The sequence below is a fragment of the Barbus barbus genome, assembly GCF_936440315.1.
Source record: "Barbus barbus genome assembly, chromosome: 15".
NCBI lineage: Eukaryota > Metazoa > Chordata > Actinopteri > Cypriniformes > Cyprinidae > Barbus > Barbus barbus.
This window is the reverse complement of record NC_136743.1, coordinates 6,766,938-6,785,092: the sequence shown is the minus strand read 5'-3', so window position 1 is coordinate 6,785,092 and position 18,155 is coordinate 6,766,938. Positions and strand designations below refer to the sequence as shown.

The window sequence follows — 18,155 nt, the reverse complement described above, 5'->3', positions numbered from 1 at the left end:
GATACAAGATATTTCACAAATGAACATGGGCACATTGGCTTTAAAGTGCAACATGCAGTCTTCCCAGATTTATAGCACCTGTGAACTATGGTTTCACAGAGAATGTGTTGGCCAGTGCTTGCCTTTAAAAAAAACTGTTGACACCAATGTAATACTAAAATCACATGTAAAATGAATCACATTTGTTTACATTTTCTTTTGTAGCACAGACTTCTTAAATAAAATTGTTAAAAAATCTTCAATTCTTTAAGTTATTTACCCATTTCAAAAGTGTATTTTTATGTATTAACCAGTGGAATGAACCACGTCTGCATACACTCTTTTGTAGCAGGATTTGCTTAGAGCATTAACGTCCATTTATTTATTTATAAAATGTAATTTCTTTGTTGTATTTTTGTTCAGTACACAAAGGCAAATTCCTTGTACATGTAAACCCATTGTATCTGGCAATAAAAGGGATTGTGATTGTAAAAGTACTTGTGGAGCATTGATTGAAAGAGTTTGGAAATTTAAACATTGTGGCTAAGAGGTTGCATGGGGAAAATGCCCCATCAGATATTTGTCCATATCGGAATCCTGATTATTACTGGTAGTGTTTTACTAGTAGTAGTTACACTTTAAAGGTTGTCTTGGATAGTTAAGCAGGGTTTTTTTTAACATTGTAAAACAAGAAGTGTATGTGGGCAGCCTGCCAGTGTAAGAATTTGTTTTGCCAATGATCCACTGGATCGCAACATAGAACTAGACTTAAACTTCGGGGTGTTGTTATGCAATAACAGTGTATACATTAATGGGATTCGTTGTGACGATGTGCAATTTTTCTGATCGTATGATCAAATCATAATCATTCAGCAGCATTAGAAGTGCTTTGGCTGGAGAAATGTTAACTTATTGTGACAGTAAAACTAGATTTTGGCTAGCAAACAGGTCACAAGTTAACATAGGCACATTTCCTGGATTCAGCCATGCTGCATAATGTTACGCCGAGAGTAAAATCCTATTTGAATCCATAAATCCGCGATTGAATTAATGCAGCTCAGTGCGTTCATTACTGGCGTCTCCCAGCGCAACTATTTTTGGGGGTGTTCGATACCCATAACAAACTCGCGAGCACCTTTTTAGGTGGCTGTGAATTTTGCTTTACTATGAATTTGACACAACTTTATGCAGCCAAACACATTTTAACCTATACGTGGTTTCATTATGATAATAAAAAAACGTTCTTTATAAATTTGACCTCTGCAGTTATCTTAAATGAGATATATGAAACATTTTATTCAGAAATAAGCAGAAATAAACAAGCAAGCAAGCGAATAAATATTTCTCGATTTTTTTTCAATGTCATTTTTGAATTCGTTTATTTCCACTCCACGGACTTTTAATTTGTAACTCAGTGTTTCCGAATACGGCTGTGATTGAATCCGCTGACTTCACTAATAAGGAAGGCGGCCAGCATGGCGGGAGGAAAGAAGAAATCCTCTACTCTGCCATCTAAGATTCAGAAAACTCTTTCCTCCATATGGCAGGACAAACATATGGTGTTGTTCAAAGCAGAGTACACGTTGTTGGTCACGGCTGTCCTTTGGTTCCTGGAAGTTGGGATTAACATATGGGTGATCCAAAAAGTTGCATGTAAGTTAAGTGCAGTAGAATCAGTCACTGACACGATCCTTGGAGAAGTGAACAATTCATTAATGGAACAACAGACTAAAGAAAATCCATACTGCTTGATTTCTGTGTGTTCAAATGGGATACAATTGCATGCTGTTAATGCAGTTGTTTATTCATTATTTTATTTCATACATATTCAACTGTTACACCTACCATCCAAAATTATAGTCTGGTTAAATTTGTATTTGATCTGTCGAGACTCCCTAAAAGGAACACGTGCTCATGTCTGTCAGTCACGCACACACCATACAGCCAAAATGACAACATGACTCTGCATTGCAGTATGCAGAGAGATGCCAGTTACAAGTGCCATCGTGATTGCTCTGTCTAATGATGCACGTGTTGTGTGTAGATACAGAGATCGACTGGAAGGCGTATATGGATGAGGTGGAGGGAGTTATTAATGGCACATATGACTACACACAGCTGAAGGGCGACACAGGGCCGCTGGTGTAAGTGTCAACATACAACATTTCCAGCTTAGAGATCATAACAAGATATAGTTTAATAGCTATGAGACTGTTTTTCAAATCTAATCTTTGCATAGCTATGACAGAAAACGCTGGTATCTATCAGTTCCTTGGCAAAAAAACAAAAACGGTACTTAAAAAAATAAAGCAAATGCCTAAACCCATATAGGAAATAAAACAGTTATTGAATAAGCATGTGTCCTAAACTCCTCACATATTTTAGAGTCAATCAATCAAATATGTATCTGTGTAAAAATCTTCAGATTCATTTTCAGAACTGCAATTTAACTACACTTTTTTTCCTCAATAACTGTAACTGATTACAATTACATTTATTTTGTAATTCAATTACATGGAACTAATTACTCCCCAACACTGGCAGTAGTATGGCATATTAAATGAAAATCTGGCCACTAATCATGTACTGGACTGTATACTGTATGTGTGTTTCAGGTATCCAGCTGGTTTTGTGTATATGTTCACTGGGCTGTATTATCTTACTGATCGTGGACAGAATATTCGTTTGGGTCAGTATGTGTTCGCTGTGTTCTACCTCATCACCCTCCTGCTCGTGTTCCGCATTTACCATCGCACCAAAAAGGTAATGACCCCATATAATGCAAATCCATGTAGTTTACCTTTATACATACTGTACATTCTGTTCAGTCACTTGTTGTTTTACGCAAGAAATGCCAGGATCTTTTCACTGAGAATTTATATACACACTGAGAATATACAAACCACTGTTCAAATGTTTGAGGTCAGTAAGATTAAATTTGAAAGAAAAATCAGTTTTGCATAAATTCTGTTTTTCTGATCTTTCTATTCATCAAAGAATCCCAAAAAATGTATTACGGTCAAATATTAAGCAGCATAACTGTTTTCAACATTATTAAAAATAAGATGTTTTGGAGCAGCAAATCAAATGTGTTAATTGATTTCTGAATGATCATGTGACACCGAGGACTGGACTAATTGCTGCTGAAAATTTACAAAACATCAAAGCTTTGCATTGCAGGAATAAATGACATTTTAAAACAGATAATTAGTAAAGACTAATTCACAATATTTCTGTTTTTACTCTATTTTTGATCAAATAAAAGCATTCATGGTCAGTATAAGAATCAAAAATCTTACTTCACACTTTTGAATGGTGGTGTATGAACGATGTAATAAAGTGTACATTAATTCTACAACATGTATTAATTCTATGACGTCTATATCCAACTTCAGCTAAACAACTATTGTAAACATAAACCTCTGAATTTAAGCCTCAATATAAACTATGTAATCCCGCAACTACTCATCTCTAGGTTACAATGACAAAAACCTTACTAATAATGCAGTGTTTTGCAAATTTCTTGTTTTACTGTGTTTTTGACATTTACATAAGTTTGTATTCATGGTACCGAAAGTGTCTTAATAATAGTGCTTGTCTGTTTATTCTTTTCAAGGTTCCTCCATATGTGTTCTTCTTCATCTGCTGTGCTTCATATCGGATTCACTCCATCTTCATCTTGCGTCTCTTTAATGATCCAGTGGCCATGATGCTGTTATTCGGAGCCATTAATCTCTTCCTGGATGGCCGCTGGACTCTAGGATGTGCCCTCTACAGGCAAGTAGAAACGTCTTCATTCTATATGGCGTGATAGATGAATGGCAAAAGATATTTTTAACTCTTTAACTATTTTTTTCCTCTCTCTGCCATTCATGTTATCCACTACTTCTGTACAATGTTTTGATGCCTGATCTCTTCAACACTGTGTAACATAAGAATAATTATTGTTTAATAAATGACTGGTCATTTCAGCAGTGTGTGTGTGCATTTAAAGTATGTATTTGTCTGTGCTGTGGACAGTTTAGCGGTGTCTGTGAAGATGAATGTTCTGCTCTTCGCTCCTGGTCTCCTCTTCCTCCTCCTGTGTGAGTTTGGTCTATGGAAAACTTTACCCAAACTCACTCTCTGCGCTGTAATTCAGGTTAGACACACACAAAGAAATACATTCACGTATTTATAAAGTGATTCAACTTTTCTTTTTTTTTGCTGTTTTACGCCAGCTTTTCATGTACTACTCTGTTTTTCTCCTTTTCAGCTGATATTGGGACTGCCGTTCCTCTTGGTGAACCCGGTCGGGTATGTTAGTCGGGCGTTTGACTTGGGCAGGCAGTTTCTGTTTAAGTGGACGGTGAACTGGCGTTTTCTTCCCGAGGATGTGTTCTTGAATCGATACTTCCACCTGGCTTTGCTTTTGGCTCACATTACTACATTGGTTCTGTTTGCACTGAAGAGATGGAAGAGGTACAAAAATCAAAACACTAAAATTAAGCTTGTAATTAGTAGTGGTATTTTACATGGTTAAATCCCCTTAAATGTTTAAGGAAATTGTGTATCAAAAACTATTTATAGGACTTGCAGCTTAATTTGTTGAACAAAAACATTACTACAAGTCGTAAGGCCAATGTTAAGACTTGATAAACTAAATACGCCAAAGGTCTTTTTGTTCTTCTGAATGTGTCATTTAAAAATTGTCTCTATTACAGGTCTGGGAACAGTATTTGGTCTATTCTAACAGATCCGTCTGAGAGAAAAGAGACCGTACATAAGCTCAATGCTGATCATATCCTTTTTATGGTTGTTGAAATCAAATGTATGATGGATTGGGTTCAAATTATTTTGAATAAACCAGGCATTCCTAAACTTTGCACTATTAGTTCTAGATGATATGATGAAAATGGTTCCTTAACCCGGATCATACAGACAGTTCTGGTTCTTTTCACTTCTAATTTCATTGGCATGTGCTTTAGTAGGTCACTGCATTATCAGTTTTATGTCTGGTACTTCCATACGCTGCCCTACCTGCTGTGGAGTGGGGGAGTCAAGGAACTTGCTCACCTGCTCAGGTAAGAAGACACAGACTCAAGGGTTGTTTTTTGTTTCTATCTGTCTTATTTTGTTGAGTTTATGTGGTGTTTGGGAGTAGAAGTTTAGTTATTCAGTGAGTATTATTATTCACTCTCTTTTAGGGTGTTGATTCTGGGTCTAATAGAGCTGTCCTGGAACACGTATCCGTCCACCAACTACAGCTCTCTATCACTGCATGTCTGCCATTTCATCATCCTGCTCTGTTTGTGGCTCAACCCGACCCCAGCTCTTCCATCTCAGAAGTCAGACAACAAGGCTAAGCGCCATTGAACCTCAATCTGACCGGAGCACTCGCTGTGTGGGATGATCCCTGGCCTTCAGCCCCATCTGCAAGCTTCTGTAACAGAGAGACACACAGGGGCGGCCAGGGATCTGTGCCCGGAGTCGGTATCAGGGGTTTTTGTTAATGGAGGTAGTGTGAAGTTACTATATGGGGGTTTCAGAGAGTACAATGATTCTCAGGATTCTTAAGGACTAATGTGATGCACAGTCTGGGATGTCGGAGTGGGAAATGTGAATGGATCTTTATTTGAAGGTCATTTAAAAATAAATTTTTATGCAACATATCAACAAAGTTGACCTTTGAGACCTCAATGATCTCTTCTTGTTGGCCAATGGACTCATTCAGGACATTTTATTTGTACAAGATGCTATATATATATATATATATATATATATATATATATATATATATATATATATATATATATATATATATAAAAGAATATCTCTGCATTTCAACAGGGTTAGTTCTCCCAAAAAGTCTGTCATTTCTCACCCTCATGTCGTTCCAAACCCATAAGATCTTCCTTCAAGTTCAGAACACAAATTAAGATATTCCTGATGAAATCCGAGAGCTTTCTGACCCTCAATAAACATCCCAGAAAGGTAGTAAGGACATTGTTAAAATAGTCCATGTGACATCAGTGGTTCAACCGTAATTTTGTGAAGCTACAAGAATACTTTTTGTGCACAATGAAAACAAAAACGACTTTATTCAACAATTTCTTCTCTTCCATGCCAGTCTTCGATGCGTTAACGACAGTTCTTACGTCTGATGTAGAACCTGGATGCACTGCGGCTTGTTTACAAGCAGAGGAACATGCACGCTGTACACATAAAACGGTAAGTAAATATGTCTGAAGATTTTGACAGAGAGGATGACTTAGTTTCAGTCGCTCTGAATCATTTACTGGGAAAGTGTGAAAGGTAAGCCTTTCATCTGTCGGCGTTGGTAATGCACTTTTACATTCTCTCACTAGTTTCTCACAATTTGGGGATTCAGGAAATGCACACTTTAGGAATATTATAAAGAATAAACCAAGACCTAAAGCACAATCAATGTAGAATTCAATAGCTTGCATATGGTGCAACACATCCAGGTTCTACGTCAGAACAACTGCTCCTGCATCAAAAAGTATTCTAGTAGTTTCATAAAATCAAGGTTGAACCACTGATGTCACATGGGATTATTTTAACAATGTTCTTACTATTGTTCTGTGTCTTGACCATAGTAATTCAGTTACTGTCTATGCAATGTCCGAAAGCTCTCGTATTTCATCAGAAATATCTTAATTTGTGTTCTGAAGATGAATGAAGGTCGTATGGTTTGGAACGACATGGTGGTGAGTAAATGATGGATGAATGTTCTTTTTTTTGTGAACTGTCCCTTCAATAGTTGATTTTTCCAGCCATGCACAATTGTGTCTATAAGCTCAACAGGATCATATAGTTACATTTATAGGGCACAAAGGAACAGCACAGATCTGCTTTTCCATTTCTTTTTAGTAGTTTGTTTTCTGTCTTTGGTCTTTCTTTTTTTGTTCTGTGTTTTTGTTTTTTTTTCTAGCATGAAGAGAGACGGATTCAATGCTGAAATGCTATATATTTAGTGTCATTTTTATTTTTCTGTAATGAAGAGTGAATGATTGTTCTTATGAATCTTATTCTTATGATCTTCTTGCTGTTGGATTTAGTTTTTTGTTTTTTTTGTGCATGATATGCATTTGCTTAATCCAAAGTGTAGTCGGTAATCACAATACAACTGTTGTCCATGATTTTATTCCATTTCCAAGTTTTTTGTGAAAAAAAAAGTCTGTGTCAAACCAGGCTGAAGGTACAGTGGATGATTAAAGCCCTTACTGTTTGAAACAATAGTATCTTAAAACCTGAAGAAGCGTCATTTCGAATCATTTTATTGTATAGATTTGTGTAAGATTAAAAATAAAAAGTCATAATTTTATAACATTCATAGTTATCACAGTTATGATTCTCCCTATGATTGAACATGGAAAAATATAGCCCCAAGTTTTGCAGGTTGTTTTTGTGGTGTTACCTGAAAACTCCAAAAGAACAAACTAAATGCGTAATCCAAAATATCTCAAGAAGGCTAAAAGCAAGCAGTCATTGCCAAACACACAATTCAATTGCTGTCAAAAACAAAACCAAACACAAATGAGCCTACAAAAATTCAATTTGCCAATGTTGTTTAGGCTGTTCATATGGTTAACATCCCCAAGTCCAATTTAGTCTAAAACGTAACTAAAGTAAGAAATGGATTAATTAAATTCAAGCAGCTGTTGTACACTACCGTTCAAAAGTTTGGGGTCAGTAAGAGTTTAAAATATTTTTAAAAAGAAGTCATATTTGATCAAATACAATATTACAATTTTAAATGTTTTATATTTTAAAATGTAGTTTATTACTGTGATTTCAAAGCTGAATTTTCATCATTACTCCAGTCTTCAGTGTCACATGATCTTTCAGAAATCATTCTAATATTGCTAATTTGCTGCTTAAGAAATATTTCTTATTGTTATTGGTGCTGAAACCAGTTGTACTTAATATTTTTGTGGAAACTGTGTTTTTTTTTTAAAGGATTTTCTAATGAATAGGAAGTTCAAAACAGCATTTATTTGAAATAAATTAAGTATAATGTAAATCTTTAGCCACTTTTGATTAATTTCATGTGTCTTTGCTGAAAAAAACAACAACTCTTGCTGACCCAAAACTTTTGAACGGTAGTGTAAGTTAAGGCAAGAATGTGTAATTTTGGCCTGCTATATATGTTGGTGATTGGTTTCACAAAGTATCCCATACTAGTTATTTTGCTATTGCTAAGATAAAAGTGCTGTCAGATTTGAATACGGGACATTTTAACCAGGCACCATCTCAGCCCTTCCCTGGAGACCCCAAAAAATATCTACCTGAAATCTCACCTGGAGACATCACAGGCTGAACGCAAGTGTAAAACCAAATGATAGACTCAGAGAAACCCCAGCAGAAGTCTGGAGGACTTTGTTGAAGAGGCTCTGGAGACAAAAAGCCATCAGATTGTTCTATACTATGGCAAAGGAGCTCTCAGCACTTCAATTTAGTAGTGCTACAGGTAGGGCTGGGTATCGTTCAAAATTGTTCGATATCAATATCGATACCGATACCTTGAGTTCGATACCGGTTCCTGAACGATACTTTTTTCGATACCAATTTTATGAAAACAGTTTGAACAAGATTACATTATCTCAAAAAACTTTGGTTTTCATTTTTTTCAGCTTGTTGACATGTATACAGACTCAAAGACTCATCTCCTGAGCCACTGCACAAAGGAACAAAATATAGCCAACACAATAAATCAGTGCAAATAATTTTAATAAAGCTCAAATAGTTTTCAGTCAACACTAGTGTGTGCTCGTTTTAAAACGCATAGCTCAGACAGAATCATCATTTCTATTAATTTATTCTAGGTTGTTAAAGACTTCAAGAAATTTAAAATCTTTATCCACTTTCATAAGTGGATGTTTTATTTTCTTTCACAATATGTTTTATTGTTATTAAATTCTATGTTGTAGTATGACTAATTATTTGAATGCATAAAAACTACTTAGTTTATTCAAATTTATTCTTAAAACAGCCTTATGAAATGTTTTCTTTTTCCTCAGAAATTCTGTGTTCTTTATCTGGTTTTCAAATGGAGGCATAAAACATTCATTTAATTTTTCTTTTAAATTATTGAAAATAAAAATGTATTTATTTATTTTGGCAAACAAAATTTTACTATTAAAATTAAAACATGGAAGAAATGTGTGTGATAATTACTTAGAAAATAAGAATTTTAATAATTTTAATAGTAGCCTAGTAGTAGCAGTATGTACACTCTGCTGAACAATATTAATTTATTTCTGCCGCAGTGTCTTCCAAGATAATCCGAACTTTTATTTTGACGGGTTTCCGGGAATACCTTACAGTTCTGTGTGTATATGATATGACGCAAGTTTTACTCAAATCAAACGGTAAAATGCTCATGAAGTGACTCTCAGAGCAGTTCCAGAGCTGTTGTTCATGTGTTTATGTCCTAGTGAGACGGCAGACGCTGAAATGTCACGCGAGCTTCAGTCTGTGTCAAGTAAGCGAAACCGCGCGATATAGAGAGCAGACTGCTCCGTACGCTTTCGAAACGCTCTCGCGGATGTCAAACACTGATCAATCAGCACCGCGTCACTTCTAGTCAAACACACCTAGCGCTGCAGGATTATTGGCTCACTGACGTTAATGAGATTAACCCCTTAGGTATCGAAATTTGGTACCGAACGACAAGACGTTTTTCGATACTCGGAGTCGGTGGTATCGAGGCAATTCGGTCGGTGCCTAAAAAGTATCGAACTCGATACCCAGCCCTAGCAAACTTACAGGCCAACTAAAGAGATCGAAGGTCTCCAGAGAAGAGAGTTGGTTGGATCTGAAACTATTTGAGACTGGCTTCATTGAGATTTGATGAGATGTTGATGATTATGAAGGTCATGCTATTTGCTTGTCAATTTCTTTATCAGCTTTCATTTTGTGTGGTGATTCAACAGTTGATGCTTTCCTGAAAATAAAAAACTTCTTTCACACGTAAATGGTGATCTTCTGCATGAAATCACGTGAATTGTTTCAGGTTGGGTAATGTCACTCCTCTACCCCCCACTAACTTGAGAAGGATCTTAATTACATGGCTGACTGCTACTTTTCTTTCTGACAAAGACCAGATCCGGGAAGGAGAGAGCAGGGTAGGAGGGGGTGTTAGTGTAGGAGTAGTATTACAACTACTAACACAGTATTTGAAGCTTGTCTGGAAGCTGTTTTTCAGTAAAGGAAACCTTTATCCCATCACTACTGCACCTGCCCAGCAGCTCCTAAAACCTCAGGACCTCAAATGGTAGGATTTGTTCTTACACCTTTGTTGTGTCTATTTAGCAGCTGAATTCATATTGGTTAAGGTCTTAAAGGGATAGTTCACCCAAAAATTCTGTCATCATGTACTCACCCTCAAGTTGTTCCAAACTCTTCTGTTGATCATGAAAAAATATATTTTGAAGGATGTTGGTAAACAAACAGCTGCTAGTAGCCAACCGTATTTTTTTCCATATGCATTTGGTTACCAGCATTCCAAGCATGATCAACATGAACAAGAAACTGATTCAGGTTTGGAATAACATGTGAGTAAATGATGAAAGAATTTAAATTGTTGGGTAAATTACCAATTTAAGGTGTCCAGCATTGTTGCACAACAAATTATGGCTTACACACAAACTTTTGATTTAAAAAAATAATAATAATCAAGAATAGAATGAATTTAAATTGTTGCTATTTTTTCATGGCTTCCTAAAAAAAAAAAAAAATTTTTTATCAAAATGAACTATGTATTTCTTTTTTGTGTACATTTTAAATATTTAGCATATGTAATCATAATGGTTTTAAATAATATAAATATAATAATGGATACAAAAAATTTGGCTATTACATAAATGTTCTTAAGTAACAAATAATGTTTTATTGATCATGTTCTGTATTCGTTTTATATTATTGTTTTCATTTTATGGATATAATGCATAAATAAATTGTTATATGAAATTATGGTTATGAAAAGCTTTTCACAAAGAGACATAATTTAAAACTTGTGTTAAATTTTTTTTATTACAGTCAAATTGACATTTGCTCTTTTGTCTTATTTTGTATAAATGAGTCTTTGCCATTTTTGATTGCTATATTATATGTAAATTTATTCATATAGCAGGCGCTTTTATACTGAGTGGCTTACAAATGAGGAACATAAACAATTTGCCAATAATATTCATAGTTTGCAATAATTCCTTAGATTTATTAGAAAGCTACAGCAGAATGGGAAACGTTTTATTAAACTCACATTTGGTCTGGCTGCGTTCTCACCTCTCCCTATAACCTTTCACACTGAATATCCTGTTTTATGTGAACATACATCAAATGGGTTGCACATGGCAGTTCACACTGATTTTCAGTGACATTTGACAAATATTTACTTTGACTTTTATATGCTTTGTTTTTAACTCATGTGTTTTCTTTCTCTCAATCAGGCCTCCCCATCTGTGACCACTCAGCCTCTTCCGTTTGGTCTGGAAAGGGAGAAACACATTGACATGCTCTTCAGGGCTTTCCACAGGCAGATTAGACCTACTGCAGACACGCAGGACCTCACTCCTGTGCTCCGGGACCGGGATACAGGCAGGACAAGAGGACAGGATGGAGGACCTGGATGGAAAGAGACAGACAATGAAAGACTGGGAAAACTCTCTGTTCTGAGAACAGTCACAAGACTTCATATTACTGCCAGACCAGAACTGCGAGGTGAATAAAACATAATAAACAGTAAAATAAATGTAAAAAATCGGACTATTTTTCATGAGGAAATAATTTTTAATATAGACAATAATAAGGAATGTTTCTTGAGCACCAAATCAGCATATTAGAATGGTTTGAAAATAAATAAAATCATATTTTTAATATATTAATAATCTTTAAAGGAGTATTAAAAAATATTTCCATCCCTGTTTTGGATTTTTAAATTCAATATATTTTTATTTATGATTAGTGGAATAGCTTGGCGTTTGTTTGAGATACATTATATAATCTCTCGTGTAAATATAAAAATGTTTATTAAAGGTTTATGTTTCTGTGATGTGTCAGGTCCTCAGTGTGTAGCCCGGAGAACATACAGCATTTCCACAGAAAGCAGTGATCAGCTCTTTGTGGCTGTGGAAGGTAAACATAAGAGACAGGATGTGTGTCGTTCTATAAATTGTCATGTTGTGAATCAGTCTTTAAGATGATTGTACTATTACATTGTCAAAGCCACCAAAGCAGCCACAGGTAAACTTTGTTTTTGTGTTCCTGTCTCTGTTAGAGAGCTCATGCATGTGTATGCAATGCTGCGGGCCAGCTCGATCCTGTTCACTACAAGGCCTTGATAAGGATGCAGAGTGCGTCTTTCTGTTTGAGAGGCCCCTGAGAGCAGAGATGTGCTGGCTCGGCTGCTGCCTGATGGAAATAAGGGCCTATACACTAGACAGAGAGCTTATTGGGACAGTTCACCAAAGGTAGAGATCAACAGCAAACCAGATCCCAGTTTCATTCTAGAATATTAATGCACACTGCAAGAATCAGCCACTTAAGACAGGAAAAAGCCATCTGATTGACATGTAAAACAATTAACTGTGGTTTTACATGGTATTTTGGGAGCTTGAATATACAGATGAAAACATCCCAGTGTTATAAAAAAATATCAGCATGCTTGTCCGGGTCCCATGTTATTTTAGTATCAATTATAAATACAATACGATATTAGATTTTTTTTTTTTTATTACATTTTTTATTTAGTTTTTAAAGTTTATTTTATAGTTTTTAGGGATTTTTATTTTAGATTTAATTTTAAGCTTGTGTGTTTTTGTTATTTTTATTAGTTTTTGTTTACCTGAAACATACGTAAAAAAATATATATATATTTCAGTAATTGAGAATTGTTGCTTAGGGAACTATAGCTGCAAAATAAATACTCTCATAGTTTTTTTATATTTTAAAGTAGTTTTTTATTATCATTTTCTGTTTTCATTTTAATAAAAAAAAATATTATTTAATAAAATTGTATTATTATTTTTTAAATATCTGAATACATTTTATAATTTTTTTTTGTTTTTTCTTTATTTATTTTAGTACGTCAAGTTAAACTAAATGACAATTACAAATGTTGTCTTGAGAACTATAGTAGAAATAAAATACTATCATAGTTTTTATTATTATTTTGAATTAGTTTTTTGATTTTCCTTTTGAATTTTTTACTAAAGTTTTAGTAATTTTTTTTTTCCTTTTTCTTAGTTTTTGTTTATTCGACTCTATATTTTTTCATGACTTTTTATTCAATTTTAGTTATTTTACTATATCAAGGTAATCTACAAAAAAATGAGAATGGTTGCCTTGGAAACTAGCCAAATTTATTTATTTGTTTGTTTGCTTATTTATTTTTCAGTATAACATCTATTTTATTTCAAGAAAAAAAAAAAAAAAAAAAAAAAAAATATATATATATATATATATATATATATATATATATATATATATATAATATATATATATATATATATATATATATATTTAAAAAAAAATTTTTTTTTTTTTTTTGATGGATTTAATTTTAGTTAACTGCTGTATAATAGCCCTGGTCCAATCAAATTAGTTGAGCGGATCTAACTGTTATCTAATGTATGATGTAATCTCCTGTACTGTCTATCTATTATGAAGACAGAGCCATCCACATCATGTTTCATCATAATGCCAACTATTCTGTCAGATAAGGTCACCATTGTGTATCTATTAACTGCGCCAGACAAAAAAAACCCCTCCAATAATCTCTCTCAGACTGAATAGTGAGAGATGTGGTGAACTTTCTGAGATGAAACCATCAGCATGACCTCCTTCTCAGGACAGCCATGAACAAAGACCATGCCATGTTTGTTTGTTGTCACACACCGAGCCTTTCAGCATCGTCATATCAGGCTAACATAATATCAGTCACACACAAATTAACATTCTCTAGGCTCAGAGAAAACTCTTCTTATGCAATCTTCTAAAACAAAAAAAGTGTATGCATAAGCCCTGATGTGTTTTATAAGGTGGAGCATGTTCACGCCGTATTTCGAGGTCTGTGACTCTGAGGGCATCTCGGCCATGATGATCCAGGGCTCCTGCTGCTACACTCGCTGCCTCTCTGAGCAGGAGCTGCAGGTCAGAAACCCTCCAGCAGGCCATTTGTATCGCCCACCTTTTACATGTAGTTCTAATTATACTCTGTTCTAATTATTCTCATGTATTGGGTCATCAGCTGGTTTCCAGTATCGGTGAGAATATTGGGCGCATATGGAAAAAGTGGCCTGGATATAATGAGGAATGTAACATGGATCATGAGTATTTTGGACTGGATGGTAAGACTAAAATACTGTACATGTTCATATCTAGTGGTCTACAACAACATAACAACGAGTGACTATCTATATACAGTGGGGGAAAAAATTATTTGATCCCCTGCTGATTTTGTAGCCTAATTTACTAGCTGCTGTCGGTGTCCTTAATGTTAATCCAAGAAAATGAAAGAAAGAAAATAACTCACTGCTCTTGACTGAATGCCTTTGTAGTTTTAACAAGAATTAATCCACAGTCAAACCAAAAATTATTCAGACACCAGATATAATTTTTGATATTTTTTTACTAGTGAGTGCAGGACACTATAGTTCATTTATGTAAGTGAGTATAGCAAAATAAAGTGAACTGTATTATTTCCAAACATTCTTCATACAGTGGACTACCAGTAAAATTGATAAACAATTTGAGACCAAAAATTATTCAGACACTTTGACCTGACCATGTTTTGCTTAAGTGTTTTTTTCTTTAATTGCTAATGCGACCTTTATACACCACAGATTGAACAAAATTAAGCATTGCTTGGTAATTGGTCAACAAAGTATTGATAGTTGTGTAAATATTGTCATACTAACAGTTGAATGTTTTGGTTGATTGTAATCCATTACATATCTTTCTATTAAAGTTATCTGACTCCAAGATGATTTTGTTCTGACACAGTTTAACTCTGAGTTCTGAGTGAGTTCTAACTCTGAGTGGCATTTTCTATAGCAAATAAACTGTGATAATGTGAGAAATGATGGTGTCTGAATAAATTTTGTTTTGACTGTAGATTTAATTTTTACAGTAAAGACTATGCAGTGCTATTTTACTTTACTTACTTACTTTGGTCATTTAGCAGACGCTTTTGTCCAAAGCGACTTACAAATAAGAAAAAGTAACTAAAACTAAAAGTTACAACTCTATAAATATAATATATACACACTGAGAATATACAAACCACTGTTCAAATGTTTGAGGTCAGTAAGATTAAATTTGAAAGAAAAATCAGTTTTGCATAAATTCTGTTTTTCTGATCTTTCTATTCATCAAAGAATCCCAAAAAATGTATTACGGTCAAATATTAAGCAGCATAACTGTTTTCAACATTATTAAAAATAAGATGTTTTGGAGCAGCAAATCAAATGTGTTAATTGATTTCTGAATGATCATGTGACACCGAGGACTGGACTAATTGCTGCTGAAAATTTACAAAACATCAAAGCTTTGCATTGCAGGAATAAATTACATTTTAAAACAGATAATTAGTAAAGACTAATTCACAATATTTCTGTTTTTACTCTATTTTTGATCAAATAAAAGCATTCATGGTCAGTATAAGAATCAAAAATCTTACTTCACACTTTTGAATGGTGGTGTATGAACGATGTAATAAAGTGTACATTAATTCTACAACATGTATTAATTCTATGACGTCTATATCCAACTTCAGCTAAACAACTATTGTAAACATAAACCTCTGAATTTAAGCCTCAATATAAACTATGTAATCCCGCAACTACTCATCTCTAGGTTACAATGACAAAAACCTTACTAATAATGCAGTGTTTTGCAAATTTCTTGTTTTACTGTGTTTTTGACATTTACATAAGTTTGTATTCATGGTACCGAAAGTGTCTTAATAATAGTGCTTGTCTGTTTATTCTTTTCAAGGTTCCTCCATATGTGTTCTTCTTCATCTGCTGTGCTTCATATCGGATTCACTCCATCTTCATCTTGCGTCTCTTTAATGATCCAGTGGCCATGATGCTGTTATTCGGAGCCATTAATCTCTTCCTGGATGGCCGCTGGACTCTAGGATGTGCCCTCTACAGGCAAGTAGAAACGTCTTCATTCTATATGGCGTGATAGATGAATGGCAAAAGATATTTTTAACTCTTTAACTATTTTTTTCCTCTCTCTGCCATTCATGTTATCCACTACTTCTGTACAATGTTTTGATGCCTGATCTCTTCAACACTGTGTAACATAAGAATAATTATTGTTTAATAAATGACTGGTCATTTCAGCAGTGTGTGTGTGCATTTAAAGTATGTATTTGTCTGTGCTGTGGACAGTTTAGCGGTGTCTGTGAAGATGAATGTTCTGCTCTTCGCTCCTGGTCTCCTCTTCCTCCTCCTGTGTGAGTTTGGTCTATGGAAAACTTTACCCAAACTCACTCTCTGCGCTGTAATTCAGGTTAGACACACACAAAGAAATACATTCACGTATTTATAAAGTGATTCAACTTTTCTTTTTTTTTGCTGTTTTACGCCAGCTTTTCATGTACTACTCTGTTTTTCTCCTTTTCAGCTGATATTGGGACTGCCGTTCCTCTTGGTGAACCCGGTCGGGTATGTTAGTCGGGCGTTTGACTTGGGCAGGCAGTTTCTGTTTAAGTGGACGGTGAACTGGCGTTTTCTTCCCGAGGATGTGTTCTTGAATCGATACTTCCACCTGGCTTTGCTTTTGGCTCACATTACTACATTGGTTCTGTTTGCACTGAAGAGATGGAAGAGGTACAAAAATCAAAACACTAAAATTAAGCTTGTAATTAGTAGTGGTATTTTACATGGTTAAATCCCCTTAAATGTTTAAGGAAATTGTGTATCAAAAACTATTTATAGGACTTGCAGCTTAATTTGTTGAACAAAAACATTACTACAAGTCGTAAGGCCAATGTTAAGACTTGATAAACTAAATACGCCAAAGGTCTTTTTGTTCTTCTGAATGTGTCATTTAAAAATTGTCTCTATTACAGGTCTGGGAACAGTATTTGGTCTATTCTAACAGATCCGTCTGAGAGAAAAGAGACCGTACATAAGCTCAATGCTGATCATATCCTTTTTATGGTTGTTGAAATCAAATGTATGATGGATTGGGTTCAAATTATTTTGAATAAACCAGGCATTCCTAAACTTTGCACTATTAGTTCTAGATGATATGATGAAAATGGTTCCTTAACCCGGATCATACAGACAGTTCTGGTTCTTTTCACTTCTAATTTCATTGGCATGTGCTTTAGTAGGTCACTGCATTATCAGTTTTATGTCTGGTACTTCCATACGCTGCCCTACCTGCTGTGGAGTGGGGGAGTCAAGGAACTTGCTCACCTGCTCAGGTAAGAAGACACAGACTCAAGGGTTGTTTTTTGTTTCTATCTGTCTTATTTTGTTGAGTTTATGTGGTGTTTGGGAGTAGAAGTTTAGTTATTCAGTGAGTATTATTATTCACTCTCTTTTAGGGTGTTGATTCTGGGTCTAATAGAGCTGTCCTGGAACACGTATCCGTCCACCAACTACAGCTCTCTATCACTGCATGTCTGCCATTTCATCATCCTGCTCTGTTTGTGGCTCAACCCGACCCCAGCTCTTCCATCTCAGAAGTCAGACAACAAGGCTAAGCGCCATTGAACCTCAATCTGACCGGAGCACTCGCTGTGTGGGATGATCCCTGGCCTTCAGCCCCATCTGCAAGCTTCTGTAACAGAGAGACACACAGGGGCGGCCAGGGATCTGTGCCCGGAGTCGGTATCAGGGGTTTTTGTTAATGGAGGTAGTGTGAAGTTACTATATGGGGGTTTCAGAGAGTACAATGATTCTCAGGATTCTTAAGGACTAATGTGATGCACAGTCTGGGATGTCGGAGTGGGAAATGTGAATGGATCTTTATTTGAAGGTCATTTAAAAATAAATTTTTATGCAACATATCAACAAAGTTGACCTTTGAGACCTCAATGATCTCTTCTTGTTGGCCAATGGACTCATTCAGGACATTTTATTTGTACAAGATGCTATATATATATATATATATATATATATATATATATATATATATATATATATATAAAA

The 18,155-nt window shown here is 35.0% G+C and overlaps 3 protein-coding genes across 3 annotated transcripts; all 3 read left to right on the top strand.

The window, feature by feature from the left end:
* Positions 1 to 1,454: 1,454 nt before the first annotated feature.
* Positions 1,455 to 5,709, top strand: alg3 (ALG3 alpha-1,3- mannosyltransferase; the record flags this gene model as incomplete). Its single annotated transcript, XM_079434988.1, has 9 exons — positions 1,455 to 1,632; positions 2,024 to 2,123; positions 2,595 to 2,742; positions 3,596 to 3,756; positions 4,000 to 4,120; positions 4,235 to 4,440; positions 4,683 to 4,760; positions 4,899 to 5,042; positions 5,166 to 5,709. The coding sequence occupies 9 exons, from the start codon at positions 1,455 to 1,457 to the stop codon at positions 5,332 to 5,334; spliced, it is 1,305 nt and encodes a 434-aa protein (XP_079291114.1). The 3' UTR covers positions 5,335 to 5,709.
* Positions 5,710 to 9,304: 3,595 nt separating this feature from the next.
* Positions 9,305 to 16,503, top strand: LOC306881492 (phospholipid scramblase 1-like). The gene is made up of 8 exons (XM_079435632.1): positions 9,305 to 10,258; positions 11,433 to 11,703; positions 12,043 to 12,117; positions 12,260 to 12,452; positions 14,022 to 14,133; positions 14,231 to 14,330; positions 15,979 to 16,139; positions 16,383 to 16,503. Exons 1-7 carry the CDS (start codon positions 10,256 to 10,258, stop codon positions 16,053 to 16,055), a joined length of 831 nt encoding a protein of 276 aa, XP_079291758.1. The 5' UTR covers positions 9,305 to 10,255; the 3' UTR covers positions 16,056 to 16,139; positions 16,383 to 16,503.
* LOC306880948 (dol-P-Man:Man(5)GlcNAc(2)-PP-Dol alpha-1,3-mannosyltransferase-like) lies at positions 16,069 to 18,090 on the top strand (the record flags this gene model as incomplete). The annotated part of the gene is made up of 6 exons (XM_079434750.1): positions 16,069 to 16,139; positions 16,383 to 16,503; positions 16,618 to 16,823; positions 17,066 to 17,143; positions 17,282 to 17,425; positions 17,549 to 18,090. The coding sequence occupies 6 exons, from the start codon at positions 16,069 to 16,071 to the stop codon at positions 17,715 to 17,717; spliced, it is 789 nt and encodes a 262-aa protein (XP_079290876.1). The 3' UTR covers positions 17,718 to 18,090.
* Between the last annotated feature and the right edge of the window lie 65 nt (positions 18,091 to 18,155).

Excerpts from the sequence above, each read along its gene's own strand:
- LOC306881492 (XM_079435632.1), top strand. Across the intron at positions 11,704-12,042 it reads TGCCAGACCAGAACTGCGAG|GTCCTCAGTGTGTAGCCCGG; the intron begins GTGAATAAAACA and ends GTGATGTGTCAG. Across the intron at positions 14,331-15,978 it reads TGAGTATTTTGGACTGGATG|GTTCCTCCATATGTGTTCTT; the intron begins GTAAGACTAAAA and ends ATTCTTTTCAAG.